The 24,977-nt window shown below is 46.8% G+C and overlaps 2 protein-coding genes across 2 annotated transcripts; one reads left to right on the top strand and one right to left on the bottom strand.

The window, feature by feature from the left end:
- LOC135528548 (mitogen-activated protein kinase 14A-like) lies at positions 1-6,051 on the top strand. The gene is made up of 12 exons (XM_064957706.1): positions 1-234; positions 862-991; positions 1,409-1,467; positions 2,136-2,247; positions 2,663-2,692; positions 2,799-2,846; positions 3,078-3,192; positions 3,345-3,416; positions 3,689-3,768; positions 3,940-4,018; positions 4,301-4,474; positions 4,667-6,051. The coding sequence occupies exons 1-12, from the start codon at positions 116-118 to the stop codon at positions 4,726-4,728; spliced, it is 1,080 nt and encodes a 359-aa protein (XP_064813778.1). The 5' UTR covers positions 1-115; the 3' UTR covers positions 4,729-6,051.
- A 12,879-nt stretch (positions 6,052-18,930) lies between these two features.
- Positions 18,931-23,690, bottom strand: LOC135528549 (keratin, type II cytoskeletal cochleal-like). The gene is made up of 8 exons (XM_064957707.1): positions 23,004-23,690; positions 21,526-21,734; positions 21,285-21,441; positions 21,008-21,172; positions 20,767-20,892; positions 20,421-20,641; positions 20,193-20,254; positions 18,931-20,066 (listed from the first exon to the last, which is right to left on the bottom strand). Exons 1-8 carry the CDS (start codon positions 23,556-23,558, stop codon positions 19,804-19,806), a joined length of 1,758 nt encoding a protein of 585 aa, XP_064813779.1. The 5' UTR covers positions 23,559-23,690; the 3' UTR covers positions 18,931-19,803.
- Between the last annotated feature and the right edge of the window lie 1,287 nt (positions 23,691-24,977).

The following is a 24,977-nucleotide window of genomic DNA, read 5'->3' on the forward strand; positions in this document are numbered from 1 at the left end:
TCTCACAGTTGTAGGCTACCTCTGCTTACCTGTCATATCGAAACCTCAAGGCTATGAAAAATCACCAATAGGTACCACACTGGTTTGAACTAGATCGACATATTTTATTGACAAAATGGAATCGCCTGTGAAGACAGGTTTCCATAGACTGGAGATAAAGAAAACAACATGGGATGTTCCAGAGCAATATATCGCGCTGAAAGCAGTTGGCTCGGGCGCTTACGGGACAGTATGGTGAGTGAAGGGGCTTTGTGAAGGGGCAATTATTGGTAGCTTTCCTGGAATAACTTCTCGCCAAACCAGCATGCATTTTATATACTTTAAAATTTAGAACATAAACAGAATAAGGGAACAACTTTACCTAAGCCTATAATTGTTTATTAATTTCTTATTAGTTACATATGCAAAATTCTACAATATTGGATATTGTGTAATATCAGCTTGTAGTTCCATTTTTTTCCCATAACAAAAGACTCAGGACACTGCTACCAGAGGCATTATTGCCTCAAGGAAATTAGCCAATTGAAGCAGGTCTCGAGATGAGACTAATTTTGCACTCCCAACCTGGAGCGAGCCCCATATTAACACATCTTGAAACCCAGTTTTACCTCTGCGAGATATCGGTAATATAGAATGAACACACAAGCGTCTGAAATGTTATTTGTAGTACTACTTATAACAATTTGTCAAAGTGACATGATAGCTACTCAAAGATTCTGTACTCTTTGATCTATACTGACTTGAAGTACCACTATTGGCATTCAGAGTAACCATTCTATATCCCCCTTGCCTACATTCTGTGACAGAATTCTTCTATCCAACACGAATGTTATTTGACTTTGAACTTGTTTTATTCATTAGTTCTGCTATTGACCAGCAGACTAAGGAGAAGGTGGCCATAAAGAAGCTGTATCGTCCCTTTCAGTCACTAATCCACGCTCAACGGGCCTACCGTGAACTAAGACTGTTACGCCATATCCAGCATGACAATGTAAGTCCTTATTACCTACTATAATAGTGGACATCTGAGATACACTCCCCTGGACAGAGATTCCAGACACTCAAACATGAAAATCCATCACAATGCAGAAATTGTCATTCATTCTACTTCACCTCAGGATAATTTGTAGTTTTAAACTAATCTGTATGTTGAATATCAGTCACCCAAAGACGTCCAGTTTTATTCCTTTGCCTCCTTCCTATGTTTATTTATGTTTGGTGGAGAGGAATAGCCCCTCTTATGGGCCAGTGTTTTCACTCAACATATTCACAGAGCACTTGTACTTCCTCGGGCCTACTTGTACTACTGGCGATGAATTAGTATTACTGCAATGTATATGTTTGTGTGGTCACTTTTTGTGGGAATAAACTCTTCATTATTTTCCTTCTTCCTGTTGTTTTCCTTAAGGTGATCAGCCTCCTCAATGTCTTCACACCTGATTTCTCCCTGGAGAAATTCCAGACTTTGTAAGTGGGGAGCTGTGAACCACATTCCTCTGCCAGTTGTCACAGCTTGTTGAGACAGGCTGCTGAGAGTGTATCAAGTTTGAATTTGATTGTGCACGTGTGTGTACTTTTTTCCCTACATTATTAGGACCCCAATGTCCTAAAATTTCAACCGAATGTTCTGAATTTGTTCAAATGCTATTTTAAATTTAAGGATTAGGTTTTGGGATTAAGGTCAGGTTCAGGGTTTTTCAGGTTAAGTTTAGGGTTAGATTTAGGGTTAGGGGTTAGGGAAAATACGATTTTTAATTGTCAAACATTTTTACAGACTGTATGATAGTGTATGATATTACCAGCATTTTTTGTTATGTAATCATTTTATACATTTGTAATTCTTAGTTTGAGGAGGTAGCTTTAGTACATGACGTATTGTATCATTCCCTTTCCCTACTTTATTTCTCTGTCACAGTTACATGGTAACATTGTTTGTATCTGACTTCCCATCTCTCTCCTCCATGTTACTGTTACATGGTAACACTGTTTGTATCTGACTTCCCATCTCTCTCCTCCATGTTACAGTTACATGGTAACACTGTTTGTATCTGACTTCCCATCTCTCTCCTCCATGTTACAGTTACATGGTAACACTGTTTGTATCTGACTTCCCATCTCTCTCCTCCATGTTACAGTTACATGGTAATGCCCTTTGTGGCTCAGGACCTCGGTCGCATCATGAAGAGCAGGAGACTGACCGATCGCATCATCGTTTACCTCTTCTACCAGCTGCTACGTGGCCTGAAGGTGTTCACCACTACTAAGAAATCATTGTATTATATGGGGTGGCAGGTAGCCTAGCCGTCAGAGAGGGGTGCCAGCAAATGGATGGTTGCCATTTTGAATCCCCGATCTATGAGGAAAAGGTTATCCATCTGGAAATGACTTGGCGACCGAAGGTTTGCTGGTATCAAATCCTAGATGCCTTTGCCTGCTGTTGTGCCCTTGAGCAATGCACTTAAACCACCCCAAAACAACTGCTCCATAGGCGCCCAGTGTGGCAGACCCCTGCTCTGACCTCTCAACCTGTATATGCGTGTCTCTTTCAGAAGGGATGGGATAAAGTGCAAGTCAAATTTTGGTTGGACATTGATCTTAATCTTAAATCGTAATCTTATATTCACCTGAAGATAATGTTTCTTTACGTTTTTCTATCCCTTAGTATATCCATTCTGCAGGGATCATCCACCGGGTTTGTATTAGGTTCTTATGAATATACGTGAAATACATTTCTAAGTACATTTGAGTGGCCAGATCATATAAGATCCTATGTTTGTTTTTTAAAATGTATTCTTCAGGACCTAAAACCTGGTAACCTTGCTGTGAATGAGAACTGTGAATTAAAGGTAATTAAGAATTTGGCAAAATTCTTTAATTATTAATTGTTTAATTATACTGAACCTTTTATTGTAAAACAGTAAGATAAACATAATGTGCTTGATTTAGGAAGATAATACACTGGTGTTTAATGACTACACATTATTGTTTGATTGTTGTGGTTACGTATTTAGCCTCTCTTTTTATAAGCTTCAATTGACTTTTCTTTCACATTCCCTCACTTTCTCTTTCTATCTCAGATCCTGGACTTTGGTCTAGCAAGACATGCAGAGAGTGAGATGACAGGCTATGTGGTGACACGCTGGTACAGGTCACCAGAGGTCATCTTCAACTGGATGCACTATAGCCAATCAGGTGACCTATCACCAACACACAATAAATACCTTTTAATTTATTTGGGCTTCACATTCCATGCACTGCACTTCTGGGGTGATCTTACTTTTGTACTATTGTTTCAGCTGTAGCTCATGTGTTATTTATTCTGTGTGTGTCTGTCACACTCTCAGTGGACTTGTGGTCTGCTGGCTGCATCCTGGCTGAGATGATCACAGGCCAGGTTCTTTTCCCAGGCAGTGACAGTATCCTCTCAAGTTTCCTCTTAACACCTGTATAACTCACTAAGTTTACATCAACACAAAAACATATGTTCTGTACCCCATTTCTTTATATATTACTGATGTACGTATCATGTAGTTATCTCATGAATTAGTTATCATTCTGCAGTTGCACAAGGGACAACACCAATCATGTAGCAGACTGTTCACTGATCAGTGCTCTAAGTATTTTGCTTGTAGTGGTTTCTACTGTCTGCCTTGTGTGTCCCTACACACTCCTTGACCATCCTGTTCAGGCATTGACCAGCTGAAGAAGATCCTCAACGTTACAGGAACACCACCATCCTCCCTGGTGCAGAAGATGCAGAGCAAAGATGTAGGCCTACTGTCATCTCAATCTACTGGCAACTGTTCAGCTCGCAACTATTAAATGTAGCTTGGTGTTGAAATCACAAGTATGCTCACTATGGTGGTAACTTGTAAGAAAAAGGAGATAACGTTGAAAAAATACAGTTGACAGTTAAACATTGTTGGTATTGTCTTGCAGGCTCGCTCATATGTACAGAGTCTCCCTATCCAAAAGAAGAAAAACTTCAAGGAGGTCTTTCCCTCCTTGCATGTAAATGGTGAGTTGGCCTATTATCACTGTGCTAATGTTACGTCCTGCATGGTGTTTATGAATATCTCAGTTTTCCTACTTTGTATCAAGAACAGTTGAGGGCTTTCTTGACTCTGTATTCCCTGCACCACTTCCTAATGCCTTCCTTTCACTGTGTAATACGTATCTATTCTCTCTCTCTCTCACTCCCTCTCTCTCTCTCTCTCTCTCTCTCTCTCTCTCTCTCTCTCTCTCTCTCTCTCTCTCTCTCCTCTCTCTCTCTCTCTGTTCTGTGTGTTCCTCTGTCCAGCGGTGAATCTGCTGGAGAACGTGCTGCTGCTGGACCCAGAGACCAGGATGACGGCTAAAGAGGGCCTCTCACACCCCTACCTGGCTGAGTTCCATGACCCAGAATCTGAACCCGACTCCCCGACGTACGACGACTCCTTTGAAAGCCTGGAGCTTGACGTGGGAGAGTGGAGTAGTGAGTATATCTTCTATATGACTGATTACCTGGTTACACATATTGATGGCATTTATCCTGAATTTCTCACGGTTCTTGGAGACTTACAGTTAAAGTTCTCCAAAGTTTCCCTTTCAGGATATGAAATTCTAAAATACTGTATGGTGTGATTCCTGTGACACAATTCTAAAATGCTTTGATTTTTCCTGTTAGGTCTGATCCACATGGAGATTATGGCTTTCGACCCCAGTAACCCCAGTGCAACTGCATTGTAGTGGACAGACGTCACAGAGCACTGGCTCCCCCCAGTTTTTGAACCATGGAGTTTAGCATATGAACTGCATGACAAACTAGAATAAGATGTTATCACATGTTATAAAAAGCTTGCGTATCACAACATGGTCTATGACTTTATGAAATTTCATACTGTATGCCAGAATTTTTATGGATTCCTCATATTTAAAGGGAAGGTCATACACACTTTAAAAAAGGTGCTATCTAGAACCTAAAAGGGTTCTTCGGCTGTCCCCATAGGAGAACCCTTTGAAGAAACCTTTTTGGTATAGCCCTTTTTGATAGAGGCCTCTAGTGGCTAAAAAGCTGTATTAGCATGGTCAGCACCATTGAGTACTTCCACCATTTTAATGTAGTCAACTGGGTGGGACTTTCAACATCATTGGCTGATCCCTCTTGGTGACCCTGTTGAAGCCATGTCCAACAGCCATGGTCATCAGGAGGGATCAGCGAATCGTGGAGAAGAAAATGGACTACATTTTGTCACAGACGCTATAATGGCACAGATACAAAAGTGAATCCTCTATCGGTCTCCTAAGGTCGAACCCTATTGGGTTCCATGTAGTCCAGGCTTGTGCTCTCGGATGCCTGGAGTTGGAAGACAGAGAACAATGCAAAAGGACTAGTCAGCCCTTCCCCCACTGGGGGCCCCAAATGTTTCTCTCTGTTACAGTATTCAGAGGACAGACTATTGGATGTGATATAATAATACTATAGTATCCATGTCCAGTATCTATCCGAAACTTGTTCACTGAGGATAACTGATGCTATATATATACACGTGTATATGTATGTATGATCTCTGTGGTTACTTGTATCTGTATAGGGTGAACTCTAAATTACGCTCAGCGGTGCTATCGTCCTCTCAGGAATTCTGTCTAATTTACAGTGGTCCAATCCGCTACACAAGCATTTAGATGTTGTGACATCCTGTGTAAATTGGGCCTTTGTGGTCAGGTTACACTGTAAACCTGGTATCGTTTGATGGGTCAATGGTGGTTGGTCTTGGGTTGAAAGGTTACAACTTCAGATGTTATAAATGGAATTACATGGCTTTGTTCTCTCTCTTATCCTGTTTCCAGCCATGGAGGAAGGTTGTATGATCAATTCTAATTTCCTAGGCTTCTATTCTTCTCTGGACTAGTAAGCATCTCTTTGTACATGCTTTGTCTCGCAAGTTAACCTTAGGATCTATATGCCTAGAATTATGCTTTGTAAATGTCAGTATTGCCGTGTAACGTAAGCTTTATGCCTTGTATGTGAACCTGTTTTTTGACAAAGTTATTAAATAATACTTGCTTTGATATTTGCTTCTCATGACCATTCATTGATCTTAGTCTGCTAAATGGATAATACTTGACTGCACATGGTTCAACTGTCGTCTCTTGCATATTTGCTAATCATCTTAACGGAGTCGGATAAACATGTGAGGTATTTATAATATTTATAATATGTGACCGACCAGCTCAAATCGGTCTTATGTAACAGAATCTGAAATGTTGTTTTTTACATTGGATAAAAGTAAAGACTCAGAGCTACAAAATGTGTAGTTTAGAGTGTGTAGACTTAGAGTGATTATCTTAATTTACCGAGGTTAGCTAGCCAGCTATTTGTCGTCCTTAACGTAGGAGATACTGCTAGCTAGCTAGCCAACAGCTAGCCAACGTCTACCGAATTGAACCTCAACAACCCGGTCAACATTCCGCTTCGCTCCACAGGTAGTATCACATTTTCATTTCACTTCATTACAGTACAACGGTTTGATTTGTTTGATCGTAGCTAGCTAGCTACATAGCCGTCTTTGTATCTAAGACAATTGTGTAGTCTAGAGCGATTTTCTAGGTTAGCTAGCCAGCTATTGTCGTTCTTTTAACGTAACGTTACGTAATCAACACTGCTAGCTAGCCAGCTAGCCCCGAATAGCAGCACTGTAGAAACTATTACACTCGACGGAACGACTTGATTAGTGTAGTGTCAACAACGCAGCCACTGCCAGCTAGCCTACAAAGTCAACAACGCAGCCACTGCCAGCTAGCCTACTCCAGCAGTACTGTATCATTTCAATCATTTTAGTCAATAAGATTCTTGCTACGTAAGCTTAACTTTCTGAACATTCGAGACGTGTAGTCCACTTGTCATTCCAATCTCCTTTGCATTAGCGTAGCCTCTTCTGTAGCCTGTCAACTATGTGTCTATCTATCCCTGTTCTCTCCTCTCTGCACAGACCATACAAACGCTCCACACCGCGTGGCCGCGGCCACCCTAATCTGGTGGTCCCAGCGCGCACGACCCACGTGGAGTTCCAGGTCTCCGGTAGCCTCTGGAACTGCCGATCTGCGGCCAACAAGGCAGAGTTCATCTCAGCCTATGCCTCCCTCCAGTCCCTCGACTTCTTGGCACTGACGGAAACATGGATCACCACAGATAACACTGCTACTCCTACTGCTCTCTCTTCGTCCGCCCACGTGTTCTCGCACACCCCGAGAGCTTCTGGTCAGCGGGGTGGTGGCACCGGGATCCTCATCTCTCCCAAGTGGTCATTCTCTCTTTCTCCCCTTACCCATCTGTCTATCGCCTCCTTTGAATTCCATGCTGTCACAGTTACCAGCCCTTTCAAGCTTAACATCCTTATCATTTATCGCCCTCCAGGTTCCCTCGGAGAGTTCATCAATGAGCTTGATGCCTTGATAAGCTCCTTTCCTGAGGACGGCTCACCTCTCACAGTCCTGGGCGACTTTAACCTCCCCACGTCTACCTTTGACTCATTCCTCTCTGCCTCCTTCTTTCCACTCCTCTCCTCTTTTGACCTCACCCTCTCACCTTCCCCCCTACTCACAAGGCAGGCAATACGCTCGACCTCATCTTTACTAGATGCTGTTCTTCCACTAACCTCATTGCAACTCCCCTCCAAGTCTCCGACCACTACCTTGTATCCTTTTCTCTCTCGCTCTCATCCAACACTTCCCACACTGCCCCTACTCGGATGGTATCGCGCCGTCCCAACCTTCGCTCTCTCTCCCCCGCTACTCCCTCCTCTTCCATCCTATCATCTCTTCCCTCTGCTCATACCTTCTCCAACCTATCTCCTGATTCTGCCTCCTCAACCCTCCTCTCTTCCCTTTCTGCATCCTTTGACTCTCTATGTCCCCTATCCTCCAGGCCGGCTCGGTCCTCCCCTCCCGCTCCGTGGCTCGACGACTCACTGCGAGCTCACAGAACAGTGCTCCGGGCAGCCGAGCGGAAATGGAGGAAAACTCGCCTCCCTGCGGACCTGGCATCCTTTCACTCCCTCCTCTCTACATTTTCCTCCTCTGTCTCTGCTGCTAAAGCCACTTTCTACCACTCTAAATTCCAAGCATCTGCCTCTAACCCTAGGAAGCTCTTTGCCACCTTCTCCTCCCTCCTGAATCCTCCTCCCCCTCCCCCCCTCCTCCCTCTCTGCAGATGACTTCGTCAACCATTTTGAAAAGAAGGTCGACGACATCCGATCCTCGTTTGCTAAGTCAAACGACACCGCTGGTTCTGCTCACACTGCCCTACCCTGTGCTCTGACCTCTTTCTCCCCTCTCTCTCCAGATGAAATCTCGCTTCTTGTGACGGCCGGCCGCCCAACAACCTGCCCGCTTGACCCTATCCCCTCCTCTCTTCTCCAGACCATTTCCGGAGACCTTCTCCCTTACCTCACCTCGCTCATCAACTCATCCCTGACCGCTGGCTACGTCCCTTCCGTCTTCAAGAGAGCGAGAGTTGCACCCCTTCTGAAAAAACCTACACTCGATCCCTCCGATGTCAACAACTACAGACCAGTATCCCTTCTTTCTTTTCTCTCCAAAACTCTTGAACGTGCCGTCCTTGGCCAGCTCTCCCGCTATCTCTCTCAGAATGACCTTCTTGATCCAAATCAGTCAGGTTTCAAGACTAGTCATTCAACTGAGACTGCTCTTCTCTGTATCACGGAGGCACTCCGCACTGCTAAAGCTAACTCCCTCTCCTCTGCTCTCATCCTTCTAGACCTATCGGCTGCCTTCGATACTGTGAACCATCAGATCCTCCTCTCCACCCTCTCCGAGTTGGGCATCTCCGGCGCGGCCCATGCTTGGATTGCGTCCTACCTGACAGGTCGCTCCTACCAGGTGGCGTGGCGAGAATCTGTCTCCTCGCCACGCGCTCTCACCACTGGTGTCCCCCAGGGCTCTGTTCTAGGCCCTCTCCTATTCTCGCTATACACCAAGTCACTTGGCTCTGTCATAACCTCACATGGTCTCTCCTATCATTGCTATGCAGACGACACACAATTAATCTTCTCCTTTCCCCCTTCTGATGACCAGGTGGCGAATCGCATCTCTGCATGTCTGGCAGACATATCAGTGTGGATGACGGATCACCACCTCAAGCTGAACCTCGGCAAGACGGAGCTGCTCTTCCTCCCGGGGAAGGACTGCCCGTTCCATGATCTCGCCATCACGGTTGACAACTCCATTGTGTCCTCCTCCCAGAGCGCTAAGAACCTTGGCGTGATCCTGGACAACACCCTGTCGTTCTCAACTAACATCAAGGCGGTGGCCCGTTCCTGTAGGTTTATGCTCTACAACATCCGCAGAGTACGACCCTGCCTCACACAGGAAGCGGCGCAGGTCCTAATCCAGGCACTTGTCATCTCCCGTCTGGATTACTGCAACTCGCTGTTGGCTGGGCTCCCTGCCTGTGCCATTAAACCCTACAACTCATCCAGAACGCCGCAGCCCGTCTGGTGTTCAACCTTCCCAAGTTCTCTCACGTCACCCCGCTCCTCCGCTCTCTCCACTGGCTTCCAGTTGAAGCTCGCATCCGCTACAAGACCATGGTGCTTGCCTACGGAGCTGTGAGGGGAACGGCACCGCAGTACCTCCAGGCTCTGATCAGGCCCTACACCCAAACAAGGGCACTGCGTTCATCCACCTCTGGCCTGCTCGCCTCCCTACCACTGAGGAAGTACAGTTCCCGCTCAGCCCAGTCAAAACTGTTCGCTGCTCTGGCCCCCCAATGGTGGAACAAACTCCCTCACGACGCCAGGACAGCGGAGTCGATCACCACCTTCCGGAGACACCTGAAACCCCACCTCTTCAAGGAATACCTAGGATAGGATAAAGTAATCCTTCTCACCCCCCCCTTAAATGATTTAGATGCACTATTGTAAAGTGGCTGTTCCACTGATGTCAGAAGGTGAATTCACCAATTTGTAAGTCGCTCTGGATAAGAGCGTCTGCTAAATGACTTAAATGTAAATGTAAATGTATATCATAGACTACAGTTGAGGAACAATGGGAAAGTTATTCTGCTTTGAAAGTTGATAAACTTGTAAACTTAATTTTGAGAAAATGGCCTTTGAATGTTTTGGTACTATTACTGGAGAGCCCTTCTTTGTTTGCACCCATTAAGCATTGTTCACACCCTCTTAAGCTTTAGCCCCACCCATCTCTTTAAGGGTTGATCCGAGTGCTCTGTACTAACAACAGAAGTCAAGCACCCAAGCTAACTTGCCAGCAACTTCCAGACACAAATGAGAGAACAGTTCACTGAAAATCACTTGCCCGAGCAGAGCTGATAAGGCTGTTATATTACCCATAGCGTTGCTGACTGCAACTGTGCTGTCAGATTGTAAATTCCAGAGCGTTCAGAGCACACACTGGATGCTCTGGCTGATGAGTAGGGTTGATTCTAACGTTCTATTCTCACAACGGCAGTCAAGCACCCAAGCTAACTGGCTAACATTGGTTAGCTTGCTAGCTACTTCCAGACACAAATGAGAAAACACCCTACTCTAACCATTTTACTCACGCTAGTGCGTTGGTGACTGTAACTGTGCTGCTGGCAACAATTTAAATACGCTTTTTGCCACGTTTACTGACACCTGCCATATTCAATGGGTGTTGAGCGTTCGTAAATTCATCAGTTATTCTGCGCTCTGGCACACTCAGATGAGAGTCTTTTGTTAATAAATCCTCTTAAGGATCCGCCCCAATTTTTGCCTAAAATGACATTCCCAAATCTAACTGCCTGTAGCTGGCCACTAGATTATATTTTACCAGATCTAATATGTTATATTTTCCTACATTCATTTCACATTTCCACAAACTTCAATTTTTTTCCTTTCAAATGGTTTCAAGAATATGCATATCCTAGCTTCAGGTCCTGAGCTCAGGCAGTTAGATTGGGGTATGTCATTTTAGGCAAAAATGTAAAAAGAGGGGTGGATCCTTAAGAGGTTTTAAGAACAAATTCTTATTTACAAATATGGCCTACCCCGGCCAAACCTGAAAGACGCTGGGCCAATTGTGCGCCGCCCTATGGGACTCCCAATCACAGCCAAATATGATACAGCCTGGAATCAAACTGTAGTGACGCCTCTTGCATTGAGATGCAGTGCCTTAGACCACTGCGCCACTCGGGAGCCCTGCAATGACAAACCTGTCCCTTACCGAGTCTGTAAAATCAACATGTTTCAAGCAGACCACCATACTCCCTGTGCCCCAAGAACACCAAGGTAACCTTCGTAAATGACTACCGACCTGTAGCACTCAAGTCTGTCAGGGTTTACCAGAATTGGACCCAGAAGCAGACCAGGACAAGTTGAGTATAAAGATGGTGAGTATTTATTAATCAATGAGAACGTGGAGGTAGATAGTTCCGGGTGGAGGAGCGGGCAGCGGAGGTGGGTTGATGGGAGTGGATAGGCAGATCCAATGGATAACAACACACTGGCGACGAGCAGACAGGGATGGGGTATGGGTTACGGGTGAATGGCTGTAGACAAAACAAACGGCGGTAAGTTAAAGGCAAGCAAGACGTACAAAATAATAAAACAAAACAAACTCTATAAACTGGAGGCTGGTTCGTGGGCACAACATACTGTTCATGGCTAACGATCCGGCAGGGAATGGATGTCAGGTCAGAGCTTTTGAAGGGGAGAGGTGATGATCAGGACAGGTGTGCAGATTACTGATGGGATACAGGTGCGGGTGAACATCGATCTCCCAACAAGCTAATTCGCCCGGCAACCAGACAGGGTGCGTTCCAGGACACCGGAAACACACTCCAGGACAGAAACACAGGCAAACACAGACTCAGGAAGCGGGATTCGTAACAGTACCCCCCCCTCCGACGAACGCCACCGGGCGTACTACCTGGAGCGCCAGCGTGGAGGCGGTAGAAGTCACGAAAGCAGGTCGTCATCAAGGATCTGACGCCGAGGAATCCAACTCCTCTCCTCTGGACCATATCCTTCCCAATCCACGAGATATTGGAAACCTCGACCCCGCCATCTGGAATCCATTATGCGGCGCACCGTGTAGGCAGGACCACCTCCGATCATCCGAGGAGGAGGAGGACGAGGATGAGGGGGCAACAGAGGACTGAGGAGAACCGGCTTGAGGCAGGCGACATGAAAGGTGGGGTGTACTCGAAGCGTTGCCGGCAATTTGAGTCGGACCACAACAGGGTTAATGATTCTCTCCACCACAAACGGACCAATGAACTTTGGTGACAGTTTCCTCGACTCAGTCCGTAGAGGAATATCCTGTGTAGCCAACCAAACCTTATCTCCGATGGTATAAGCGGGAGCAGGAATACGGCGACGATTCGCCTGGATCTGATACCGGTCAGAAACTCTAAGGAGGACCTTCCTGGCCCGATGCCAGGTCCGGTGGCAACGACGAATGTGGGCCTGGACAGAAGGAACCGAAAGATCCCTCTCCTGAGAAGGAAACAAGGGAGGTTGGTATCCGTACAGGCATTGGAAGGGGGACATCCCAGTGGCAGATGAAGGAAGGGTATTATGGGCGTACTTGACCCAGGGTAATTGAGATGACCAAGAGGTGGGATCAGAGGAGACAAGACAACGCAGCGTGGACTCCATCTTCTGGTTGGCTCTCTCCGCCTGACCATTAGATTGTGGGTGAAATCCAGAAGTGAGACTGACTGTAGCTCCAATGGCCAAACAGAAGGATCTCCAGACAGCAGAGGTAAACTGAGGACCACGGTCAGAAACAATGTCACTGGGCAATCCGTGGACCCTGAAAACCTCCCTAACCAGGATCTCAGACGTCTCCGTGGCAGATGGAAGCTTGGAGAGAGGGACAAAATGAATCTGAATCTGTCCACAATGGTCAGAATGACCGTGTTCCCAACAGAAGGGGGCAATCCCGTGACAAAATCCAGGGCCAGATGCGACCAAGGTCACCGAGGAATAGATAGGGGGTGAAGAAGCCCAGAGCTGGGCCGATTGGTACTTTTGTTCTGAGCACAAACAGGACATGCGGCAACAAACCTCCGGGTATCTTCTCCCATGGCAGGCCACCAAAATCGTCTGTGCAGTAGCGCCATAGTCCGAGCAACGCCAGGGTGACAAGCTATCTTGCTGGCGTGGGACCACTGAAGAACAGCAGAACGGACCGACTCAGGCACGAACAACCGACCGGGTGGACCGTTACCGGGGCCGGGCTGCGTCCGAAGGGCCGCCATCACCTCCTCCTCGATTCTCCATGTAACGGCTCCCACGACAAGGTTCTGGGGAAGAATCATCTCAGTCTTGGCCCCACTCTCATCCGTCTTGGAGAACATCCGGGACAAGGCGTCCGCTTTGCCGTTCTTCGACCCAGGTCGGAACGTCAGGGAAAAATTGAAGCGTCCAAAAAACAAAGCCCACCTGGCCTGACGGGAGTTGAGACGTTTGGCCGATTGCACGTAAGCCAGATTCTTGTGGTCAGTCCAGACCACAAACGGTTGCTCCGCTCCCTCCAACCAGTGACGCCACTCCTCCAAGGCAAGCTTCACAGCGAGAAGCTCCCGGTTACCCACATCGTAGTTTCTCTCAGCTGGTGAAAGACGACAAGAGTAGAAGGCGCAGGGATGGAGTTTACCATCAGTGGAGCTACGCTGGGACAGGATGGCGCCCACCCCCACATCAGACGCGTCCACCTCAACAACAAACTGACGGGAAGTGTCAGGTTGAGAAAGAATCGGCGCGTTGGTGAATCGGCTCTTCAAGTTCAGAAATGCTCGGTCTGCCTCAGGAGTCCAACAGAAAATTCTGGTGCAAGACGTCAGAGCAGTTAAAGGGGCGGCCACCCGGCTGTAATCACGGATAAACCTCCGATAGAAGTTCGCAAATCCCAGGAATCTCTGGAGCTGCAATCTCGTACCGGGCCGGGCCCAATCCCGAACCGCCTGAACCTTCTCTTGGTCCATCTTGATCTTACCCCTGGAGATGATGTACCCGAGGAAGGATGTAGTGTGGGCGTGAAAATCACACTTCTCTGCCTTCACAAACAGACGGTTCTCCAATAACCGCTGCAGGACCTGCTTAACATGCTGGATGTGGCTGGAAAGTTCCTTGGAGAAAATCAGGATGTCATCCAGTTAAACGAACACAAACAGACCTATCATATCCCTCAGCACATCATTCACCAAACTTTGGAACACTGCTGGAGCGTTGGAAGGTCCAAACGGCATCACCTGGTACTCGAAATGTCCCATAGGTGTATTGAATCCAGTCAACCACACGTCCCCCTCTTTGATCCAAACCAGATGATACGCATTGCGTAGATCAAGCTTCGTAAACACAGTAGCACCCTGTAAAGAATCGAAAGCAGAGCTCATCAAGGGCAAGGGGTACTTGTTCTTGACCGTAATATCATTCAACCCCCGATAATCAATACACGGTCGAAGAGAGCCATCCTTCTTACTCACAAAAAAAATCCAGCTCCCAGGGGTGATGACGAGGGACGAATGAGACCTGCAGCAAGAGACTCCTTTATGTAGGTCTCCAGGGCTTCCCGCTCAGGTCGCGAAATACTGTATAACTGTCCCTTGGGAAAGGCAGCTCCAGGGAACAGCTTAATTGTACAATCATAAGGTCGGTGGGGAGGAAGTGACTGAGCTTTCTGCTTACTGAACACCTCACCCAACTCGTGATATGTTTCAGGAACCAGGGACAAATCAGGAGGAGCAGACTCACTGACCCGACTGGGGACAGCATGAGAACAGGCTGTGCTGAGGTAGTTCGCATGGCAATCAATGCTCCAACTAGTTACCTTACCAGTCACCCAATCGAACGAAGGATTGTGTTCTCTTCGCCAGGGGTATCCAAGAACCAGAGGAACATGGGGGGAAGGCAAAAATGAAAAAAGAAATAACCTCTGAATGATTCCCCAACAACAACATCTTAACCGGTTCAGTCCTCGTAGTGATCCGTGCCAGACTACTGCCGTTCAGAGTGGTTGCTTCAATGGCTTCCGGTAATTGCTCCTTGGAAAGCCCCAGCTGTTCCACTAAGTCGGCATCAATGAAGCTGTCATCGGCACCTGAATTGATGAAAGCGTTAATCGCTAAACTCTGATTCTTATTTATGAGGGTAGCAGGAAAACGAGGTCTGACAGGGCTCTTGAGAGGTTGAAACTGGCTCGCTAACAAACCTCCCAAACTTAACGAGCCGAGCAGTTTAACGGGCGCTGAGGACAAACGGAGATGTAATGTAATGTCCCGAGCTACCACAGTAGAGGCAGCTGTTGGTCTCACGTCTACGTTGGCGCTCGTCCTTAGTTAACCCGTGCCGCCCCACTTGCATAGGTTCAGGATCTGGCGGCAGGACTCCTCCACTAATCCCGTGTGAGGGAAAATGATCAACCCGTTCTGGTCCACTTCCTGACCCGAATAGTAACCGAGTCTCAGATTGATTAGATGGGCCCCACTGCTTCTCCCTCCTTCTCTCTCGGACTTTATTATCTACCCGAATAGCTAAGGTGACCAAACTATCTAGGTCACTAGGCTCTGGATAGGAGATCAGCTCGTCCTTGAGTTGCTCCGACAACCCCTGGTAAAAAACCGCTTGTAGTGATTCCTCATTCCAACCACTCTCCACAGCCAATGTCCTGAATTCTATCACAAAGTCTGCCATACTGCGAGCTCCTTGGCGAAGAGAGAACAAACGTTTAGCTGCGTCCTTACCTCGGACTGGATGGTCAAAAAGCTTTCTCATCTCTGCCGTGAAACCCTGGTATGACGTCATGCATGTGTCCCGTCGTTCCCAAACAGCTGAAGCCCATTCCAGAGCTCTACCACGCAGCAGCTCAATAACAAAAGCTATCCTAGCCTTATCTGTGGCGTAAGAGTAGGGCTGCAGATCAAAAACTAACCCACACTGTAAAAGAAATGAACGGCATCCTCCCAGATCTCCCTCGTACTTCTCCGGTTTCGGAACCTTGGGCTCACGGAAGGAACCCGCTCCCGAATCGGCAGGTGATATGAGTGTAACAGGTGGTGGATGATCCGCCGGCAACCTGAGCTGATCCTGGATACTCGTTAATCTATCCGATAAGTTCCGGATTGAACCCGCTATCTCGTGTAGCGCCGTGTTGTGTTGTCCCAACATCTTCTCCTGCTGGGTAATTGTATGGCAAACGGAGTCCAGGTCCACTGGGTTCATCACTGGCCGGATCATTCTGTCAGGGTTTACCAGAATTGGACCCAGAAGCAGACCAGGACAAGGTGAGTATAAAGATGGTGAGTATTTATTAATCAATGAGAACGTGGAGGTAGATAGTTCCGGGTGGAGGAGCGGGCAGCGGAGGTGGGTTGATGGGAGTGGATAGGCAGATCCAATGGATAACAACACACTGGCGACGAGCAGACAGGGATGGGGTATGGGTTACGGGTGAATGGCTGTAGACAAAACAAACAGCGGTAAGTTAAAGGCAAGCAAGACGTACAAAATAATAAAACAAAACAAAACAAACTCTATAAACTGGAGGCTGGTTCGTGGGCACAACATACTGTTCATGGCTAACGATCCGGCAGGGAATGGATGTCAGGTCAGAGCTTTTGAAGGGGAGAGGTGATGATCAGGACAGGTGTGCAGATTACTGATGGGATACAGGTGCGGGTGAACATCGATCTCCCAACAAGCTAATTCGCCCGGCAACCAGACAGGGTGCGTTCCAGGACACCGGAAACACACTCCAGGACAGAAACATAGGCAAACACAGACTCAGGAAGCGGGATTCGTGACAAAGTCTGTCGTCATGAAGTGCTTTGAAAGGCTGGTCATGGCTCACATCAATGCCATTATCCCAGAAACCCTAGACCCACACCAATTTGCATACCACCCCAACAGATCCACAGACTCCAACACCATCACTAAGTTCGCCGTGGTAGGCCTGATCACCGTGGTAGGCCTGATCACCGACAACGATGAGACAGCCTATAGGGAGGAGGTCAGAGACCTAGCAGTGTGGTGCCAGAACAACAACCTCTCCCTCAACATGATCAAGACAAAGGAGATGATTATGAACAGAAAAAGGAGGACCGAACACACCCCCATTCTCATCGGCTGTAGATGAGCAGGTTGAGAGCTTCAAGTTCCTTGGTGTCCACATCACCAACAAACTATCATGGTCCAAACACACCAAGACAGTCTGGAAGAAGGCACGACAACGCCCATTCCCCCTCAGGAGACGGAAAAGAAGCTAATGCGTACGGCCCAGTACATCACTGGGGCCAAGCTTTCTGCCATCCAGGACCCAGGATGGTACCGGAGCGCCAAGTCTATGTCCAAAAGGCTCCTTAATAGCTTTTACCCCCAAGCCATAAGACTACTGAACAGCTAATCAAATGGCTACCCAGACTTATTGCCCCCTCCCCTTTACGCTGCTGCTACTCTCTGGTTATTATCTATGCATAGTCACTTCAATAGCTCTACCTACATGTACATATTACCTGAATTACTCGACTAACCTGTGCCCCCGCACATTGACTCTGTACTGGTACCCCCTCTATTTAGCCACTGTTATTTTTCTGCTGCTCTTTAATTATCTGTTACTTAACACGTATTTGTAAGCTAGCATTTCACTATAAGGTTGTATTCGACACATGTGACAAATACAATTTGATTTGATTTGATTTGTAAACTCTAGTATTCTATAGTATAATTTTTTCATGTGGGTAAAATGAAAGATTATGTTAGATACCAGAAAACAGAATTACACATACTGTACAGTAGACGACACCTGTTCAGTATAATATTATTATTGTATGCTGCCCTCTATTCTCACTAGAGGGCAGCATAAGCCAAGGGATGTGTTTTTGTGAATGGGTTAGATAGGTCAAGTTGTCACTTCACTTGTGGTACGGTAGACATATGCATATCTTACATTAGTTAAAGTTGTCTGTCTGTAGCCTACCTGTCAAAATTGAAGCAGATATAAGTATTTATATTATATATTGGTATTGTTACCCTGTAAGCAGTTTATGGATAAGGTATGACAGCATGAAGCACGGAAATGACTTGCATTGGATTTCTGACACAAATGCTAAAAAGGCAGCATTTGAAACAAAACCAAAGTATAGCATACCTTGTCCATAGACTGCTTACAGGGTAAGCGAAACACATATAATTTTGTAATTTGGGTGAACTATCCTTTTAATAACTTGGCGTTTAGCTATAGTTTATAGTGATGATAGATCCCTTTACGTTGTGTCAGAGGCCTTAACGGTTATATATTATCTGGGTATGCACCGTGTAACAGCTTTTATCAATGGGCATTCAAATTAAATAAATACAAGGTGTTGAGTCATAAGGATTACGTTTTTACGTTTACTTGCCAAAGTGGATTAAACTGTCAAGAAGGCATTTTACAGTGTTTGAGTTCATTTAAATTAAGTTAACTCTTTAAGAACATTTATACTGTTGTTGCTTTAAGTAATCCTATAAGCCCTGTCAGTAATGTCATTGTTTCTCCTTCTTCTGATGGGTACTCAACTGACAATTTGAATACTGTTGTTGCTTTAAGTAATCCTATCAGCCCTGTCAATAACATCATTGTGTCTCATTCTTCTGAATGATACTCATCTGACCCCAAATCTAGAGCTATTTTCTACCCAATTGTCTGACCGTCTATGTAAATAGAACATGTTTATTTGTATTTTTTTTATTAACTAGGCAAGTCAGTTAAGAACAAATTCTTATTTACAAGGACGACCTACCTGGAAACAGTGGGTTACCTGCCTTGTTCAGGGGTACAACGACAGATTTTACCTTGTCAGCTCGGGGATTCAATCCAGCAGCCTTTTGGTTACTGGCCCAAAACTCTACCCACTAGGCTACCTGCCACCCCTATATACAGTCAGAAGAACATTTTTCAACACAAGTATTTTATAAAACTCAGATTTATTCAGGATGTTTTGTTGATGACACATGATCAATTACATTCAATAAATCTGGGTGTACCAGTCATCCCTTTTTGATCAGAATGAAAAGAAAAACAGAACCAAACACTGTTTGCAAACCTCAGTGGAGAACCCATTGTCCCTAGGAAAGGGAGAATTAAGAGTTAATGCTAGATTGTTAACCCCAGAGAAAGGGGGTGCCACTTTAGTATAGCTGCTTAAGTTGATCTGGCATTCACCATAATGCACAGCAATATGGGGGCAGTGGAACACAGGGGGTAGGGGTATGTTGTACTGTCAGTTGTCTCAACATTTATAGTGAACAACATGGCACCTGCCTTGCCGGCTCATTTGGAGACTGCCGCTATGTTGTGTGCGATGAGAAACTAGTGTTGCCTTATGAAGATGCACTGTCACAGCACCGCCAACCAATGTTGTGTCACCATGACAGGCACCATCCAGCAAGTTAAAGACTGGCTGACTGAAGAGGGAGCAGACGTAATTCTCTGCTTCCGGTTCTTGCTATCGCTGACCTCTATCTTTAAGGGCTATGTTCTGAATCTGTGCGGGACAGGATGCTGAAGAGGTAGCAGGAATAAAACACTGGAAACATTGGGATGAAAAAGATCTGTCAGCATTCAAAGTGCATCCTCTGATATCATCCACTATTTCCTACCAGCCAGTAACTATGGGGAATATGCAGCTAAGGAGGGGTCAGATTTAACAGCCCATCCTGAGTTATAGTGTAGATCAGTGGACGCTCTGTGCCTGCATGTGACAGGAGGAGTTTGTAGCTTGTTTTGGTTGTGGAGGGAGATGAGAGGGGGAGGTGGGGACAGACATACAGACTCCTGTGTTTAGAAACGTCTGGATGTGGAGGTCATGGAGGAGCGGGACATGGACACGCCGCCACCACCGCCGCTGCTCATGCCATAGCCACCGCCGCCACCGCCGCCGCTACTCATGCCAAAGCCACCGCCGCCACCACCGCCGCTCATGCCAAAGCCACCGCCGCCACCACCGCTTCTCATGGACGTGCCACTGCCGCCGCCATATCCGAAGCCACCGCCACCTCCGCCGCCTCCGCCGCCTCCGCCCATGCCGAATCCACCACCTCCGCCTGGGAGAGAAAGATGGTAGGAGAAAAGTCAATACTTAGACTGATGATGGTGATCATCAGACCTATAAGTATTATTTTATTTTTCTTGTCCAATTGAATTTAAATGCATATGTATGAAGTTCTTACCGCCACCACCGCTGCTGCCGGAGGTTATGTGGATGGTTGCCGTTCCCCCTCCAGAGGTAATTCTTTGTAAAGATTTATAGATTAGTTGACATAATCTCTAAGCATGTACTATAGTGAAAGAGCTCTGACAGCATCTAGCAGATTTTCCATTTCTTGTGCCTTTACATTTCCTAGCCATGCATTTGTCTCGTGTTGTTTCACAATGTCTATATTTGATCCTGTGCTCACCTGTCCTCCTCTCCTTCCAGCAGTTTCCTGTAGGTTGCGATCTCAATGTCCAGGGCCAGTTTGACGTTCATCAGCTCCTGGTATTCACGCACTTGCCGGGCCATGTCCTGCTTGGCTCTCTGTAGGGCATCCTCCAGGTCTCTGATGCGGAGTTTGGCGTCCTTCACTGCCATCTCCCCGCGCTCCTCAGCCTCGGCTATCTGGCCTTCAAGGGTAGAACGCTACCAGGTAAAGAAAAGACAAGATCAGAAGAAAGATTGATGTTTTCACTTAATTGAATGTTAGTGTTGTGCCAGACCTGATGCTATTTTGAATTGACCGTCATTTGCCAGCATACTGTACATACCTGTCCTTTGACGTTTTCGATCTCGTTTTGGAGACGGCTGATCATGCGGTTCAGCTCGGCAATCTCTGACTTGGTGTTGCGCAGATCATCCCCATGTTGTCCTGCAGAGGACTGCATCTCCTCAAACTGAAGGATGAGAGGATTGGCACAGTCATTTGTCAGTCTGAAGCATATGTATTATATTTTACTGCACCTCTCATTTATAGGAAATCCATAGAAATATACTTATATCTCCTCATACCTTCTGCTTGTACCATGACTCAGCCTCAGCTCTGCTGCGGTTGGCGATGTCCTCATACTGGGCGCGCACTTCAGCCACAATGGAGTCCATGTCCAGGTTACGGCTGTTGTCCATCTCCACCACCACTGAGGTGTCCTTAATCTGTCCCTGCAGCTCACTCAGCTCCTGGAGAGAGATGAGAGAGATGGACGTCAGGAAAGCCACAATGTCGATGATTTTTTTTTCATATCACAGCGCTTCGAAAACTAAGCTTTTTGTGGTTTGACATGGCCCTCACCGCTTCATAGATGGCCCTGAGGAAGTTGATCTCATCCTGAAGGGCGTCGACCTTGGCCTCCAACTCAACCTTGTTCATGTAGGCACCATCAACATCCTTCTTGAGGAGGACAAACTCGTTCTCCACTGCGGCACGCTTGTTGATTTCATCTTCATATCTGGAAAAACAGATTACTAATGGTTACATGGGCCAGCATGTAGGACAGTTAGAACATCCATACAATGTCTCGTGTAAAACTTACTTGTTCTTGAAGTCCTCCACCAGACCCTGCATGTTTGTCAGCTCTCCTTCCATCTTGACCTTCTCTCCTCCCAGGCCGTCGAGCTGTCTGCGCAGGTTGGCAATGTAGGCCTCAAACATGGCATCAATGTTGGAGCGGGTGGTGGTCTGGTCCTGCAGGAGGCTCCACTTAGTCTCCAGCATCTTGTTCTGCTGTTCCAGGAAGCGTACCTGTGTGTAGAGAGAGAAATATAATAGTTACAACCAGGTGTCATATGTACTGCTAGAACCAGGTTGGGACACATCTTCCATTACGTTGAGAATTTAAATTGGGTTATATCATATTATGTCATATCCAGTTGTATCATGTGATGTTGCCTTGGCAACAGCTCCCTGGCAAGGTTTACTTGTGGATTTATGTAGTGGTTCAAGATTAGACTTACATTCACTGAGGTAATGAAAACGGTCTGCTTGAAGTTTTTATTGGGACTTTCTCAGACAGAGCTGGCATTCTCCCACACCTCTGTAAAAAAGGAGTGACTTGCACACACAGCCCTCCATAGCCTATTGTACTGAGCTGAGTCATTCCCTAAGGGCTGGGGCAGACATGAAGAGATCTATCCACTTTATATCTCGCTCTCAGAAGATACCTTCCATGTGAAGTACATGGGTGAGGCTGCACATCCCTGAGGTGGGAGGGAGATGTCTAAGCCTGCCACGCCTTAGCCCCCCTTATTCTAAGTAATAGCAAGTCCCTGCTGGTTGTGAGGGAGAGATGGGAGAGAGGATCAACTCTCAGGTGCACCATCAGAGACATAGCATTCTATTGAAAGCCGGTGAGTCCCTTCCTGCTGCCATGGGAATGGGGCTATTATAACCTGATCCCTTCCCTCATGGTCATAAGATCCGCTTGGGCTATGGTTTCCAAACTGACTCTCACTCCCATACTCACAGAGCCAGGGCAATTACGGCCAAAGAAAACTACTCAACTGTCAGTTCCAATGCAACTGGCTGCACATTAGGACTTTGACCACCTGTGATAAAGTGATATGCCCCTGTTAATACATTCAGGCTGAGGATGCAGTCACTATATCATTCTGTGTATTTGTTTTCAGAGCCAGTTCTAACTGGATCCTATACGGTCCGGTTTTCCCGGGGGCTGCGTTATCAGTGGCTGTGAAATATTTCATGAGCCCTACAGTAGCACACAAGAGACACAGCCTTGCAACTATTCAAGTGTGCTATTTGCAGCCAGTACCATAAAACAACATCCCAGCCATAAACTGCTATTGCAAAGTGTCCTTTTCCAGATACTTTTCAGTATCCCTTTGCAGTGTCTCCTTTGCAGCATATCTGTACCCTGTGTATGCTGGCATATGGTAGATGAGGAGCAATGCAATATATTTTAATTTACTTGGACAGGCCCATAGTCATGGCATACTTGATATGTTTAACATCCTCTTAAATTGAAGGGCTTTAAGAGAATAAAGGTGTACTGACCTTGTCGATGAAGGTGGCAAAGCGGTTGTTGAGGCCCTTGATCTGATCTTTTTCATTGGTGCGGACGGTCTGGATGTTGGGGTCGATCTCCAGGTTAAGGGGGGCAAGCAGGCTTGAGTTGACTGTGACAGCTGTGATGGGGGGGAAGCCACCTCCGCCGCCACCACCACCCATGCCGAAGCCTGCACCTCCACCGAAGCCTCCACCACCGCCACCCAGGCCAAAGCCTCCACCGCCGCCACCAAGGCCGAAGCCTCCACCGCCGCCACCCATACCAAAGCCTCCACCGCCACCGCCCATGCCTCCACCGCTGCTCATATAGCTGAAGCTGGAGCCTCCTCCACTTCCACCACCGCCCATGCCGAAGCCACCCCCACCACCGCCTCCGGAGCGTCTAACTGATGAGCTGCTCATACGGCTGGAGCCCATAGGGGCTGCTGAGGAGGAGAAGCTTGAGAAGCTCTTTCTCACAGTGCCGCCGCCACCGCCACCTGAGCTGAATCCTCCGCCAGAGCTGAAGCCTCCGCTCATGCTGCCACTGCTCCTGTAACTCATGGTTGCAGCTTTTCTGATCCTCTGATGGGAGTAAAAGAAAAGGAGAGAGAGAGAGACAGAGAGGATTGGTGAAGCAGGTGCGCTTACTAAGAGGAAGGTCTAGCCCCTCTGAGTGACTCCTCTCTGGTGGCAGATGGCTTATATCTACCTGTCTGGTACAGGGCTCCTCCCCAGCATCGGCCTGCCTCCTAGCTGTCGCACCTGGAGACTGAAGGGTTGGAGTGATCGAGCTCGTCAGACAGGTATCCGTGCCAGACCCCGTAAACTGATCAGGCTCCGGCACACCCAGGTGCAAACACAGAGGAATGGCAGAAGGACCCCAGGGGAGAGGCGGGGAAAGCAAGACTGACAAACCCATTCAGTTAGTGCTGGGGAGAGAGCGGACGAGGTTGCTCAGGGTCATTACTTTCTCATGTGAAGACTGAATGTTCATCACATAGTTTAATCTGGATTTTTAGCATAGGAGGTTGGTAGCACAGACTAATATCTGCATGGCACAGGAGGCTGGTAGCACCTTAATTGGGCAGAAAAGGCTTGTGGTAATGGTTGGAGTGGAATTGGTGGAATGGTAACAACTACACTACTGTAGCCTTTAAAAATGATAAACTTGGATTAGCTAACACAACTTGCCATTGGAACACAGGAGTGATGGTTGCTGATAATGGGCCTCTGTACGCCTGTGTAGATATTCCATAAAAAATAATCAGTTTCCAGCTACAATAGTCATTTACAACATTAACAATGTCTAGACTGTATTTCTGATCAATTTGATGTTATTTAATGGACAAAAAAAATGTGCTTTTCTTTCAAAAACAAAGACATTTCTAAGTGACCCCAAACTTTTGAATGGTAGTGACATTCAAACACATGGTTTCCACATGGCTCCGTTCTGAAATTGTTATCAGCCATCCTCCCCTCAGCAGCCTCCACTGCTACATGGACAGTATAGTATAGCATAGCGTACTGGTTGCTGGAAATGTTAAGTGAGTAACATTTGCTGAAGACATCTTTCTCATCTCAACAGAGACTAGGACTGTCTGGAAAAACAAACACATCTCTGTTCTCTGCTCAAAGTTTCACTCATGGACACAGACTGGACTGAGTCATCCTGGAGACTGGACTGGCCATCATTTTGCCTGAGAATAGTTAGATGTTTTGTGACATTTATTGGTGTTGGTTAGGGTCTAAGATACTTTTATTACATATATACAGATTGATACATCCACAATTATCACGTGGGTTATATTTCTGCAGCACTATCCTTAGGGTTCTTCCTACCTCATAGTGGCGTGACAGAGATACTTTGACACTACATTCTGATCAACACGTTCTGTAGGTGGCGTTGCAGCACAGGGGGTAATGCTGCCTCTGTCACAACCTCTCTCCTGTATGTTTTCTGTCTTGTGGTTGCGGAGAGTT

Source organism: Oncorhynchus masou, chromosome 33 (assembly GCF_036934945.1).
Source record: "Oncorhynchus masou masou isolate Uvic2021 chromosome 33, UVic_Omas_1.1, whole genome shotgun sequence".
In the NCBI taxonomy this organism is placed as follows: domain Eukaryota; kingdom Metazoa; phylum Chordata; class Actinopteri; order Salmoniformes; family Salmonidae; genus Oncorhynchus; species Oncorhynchus masou.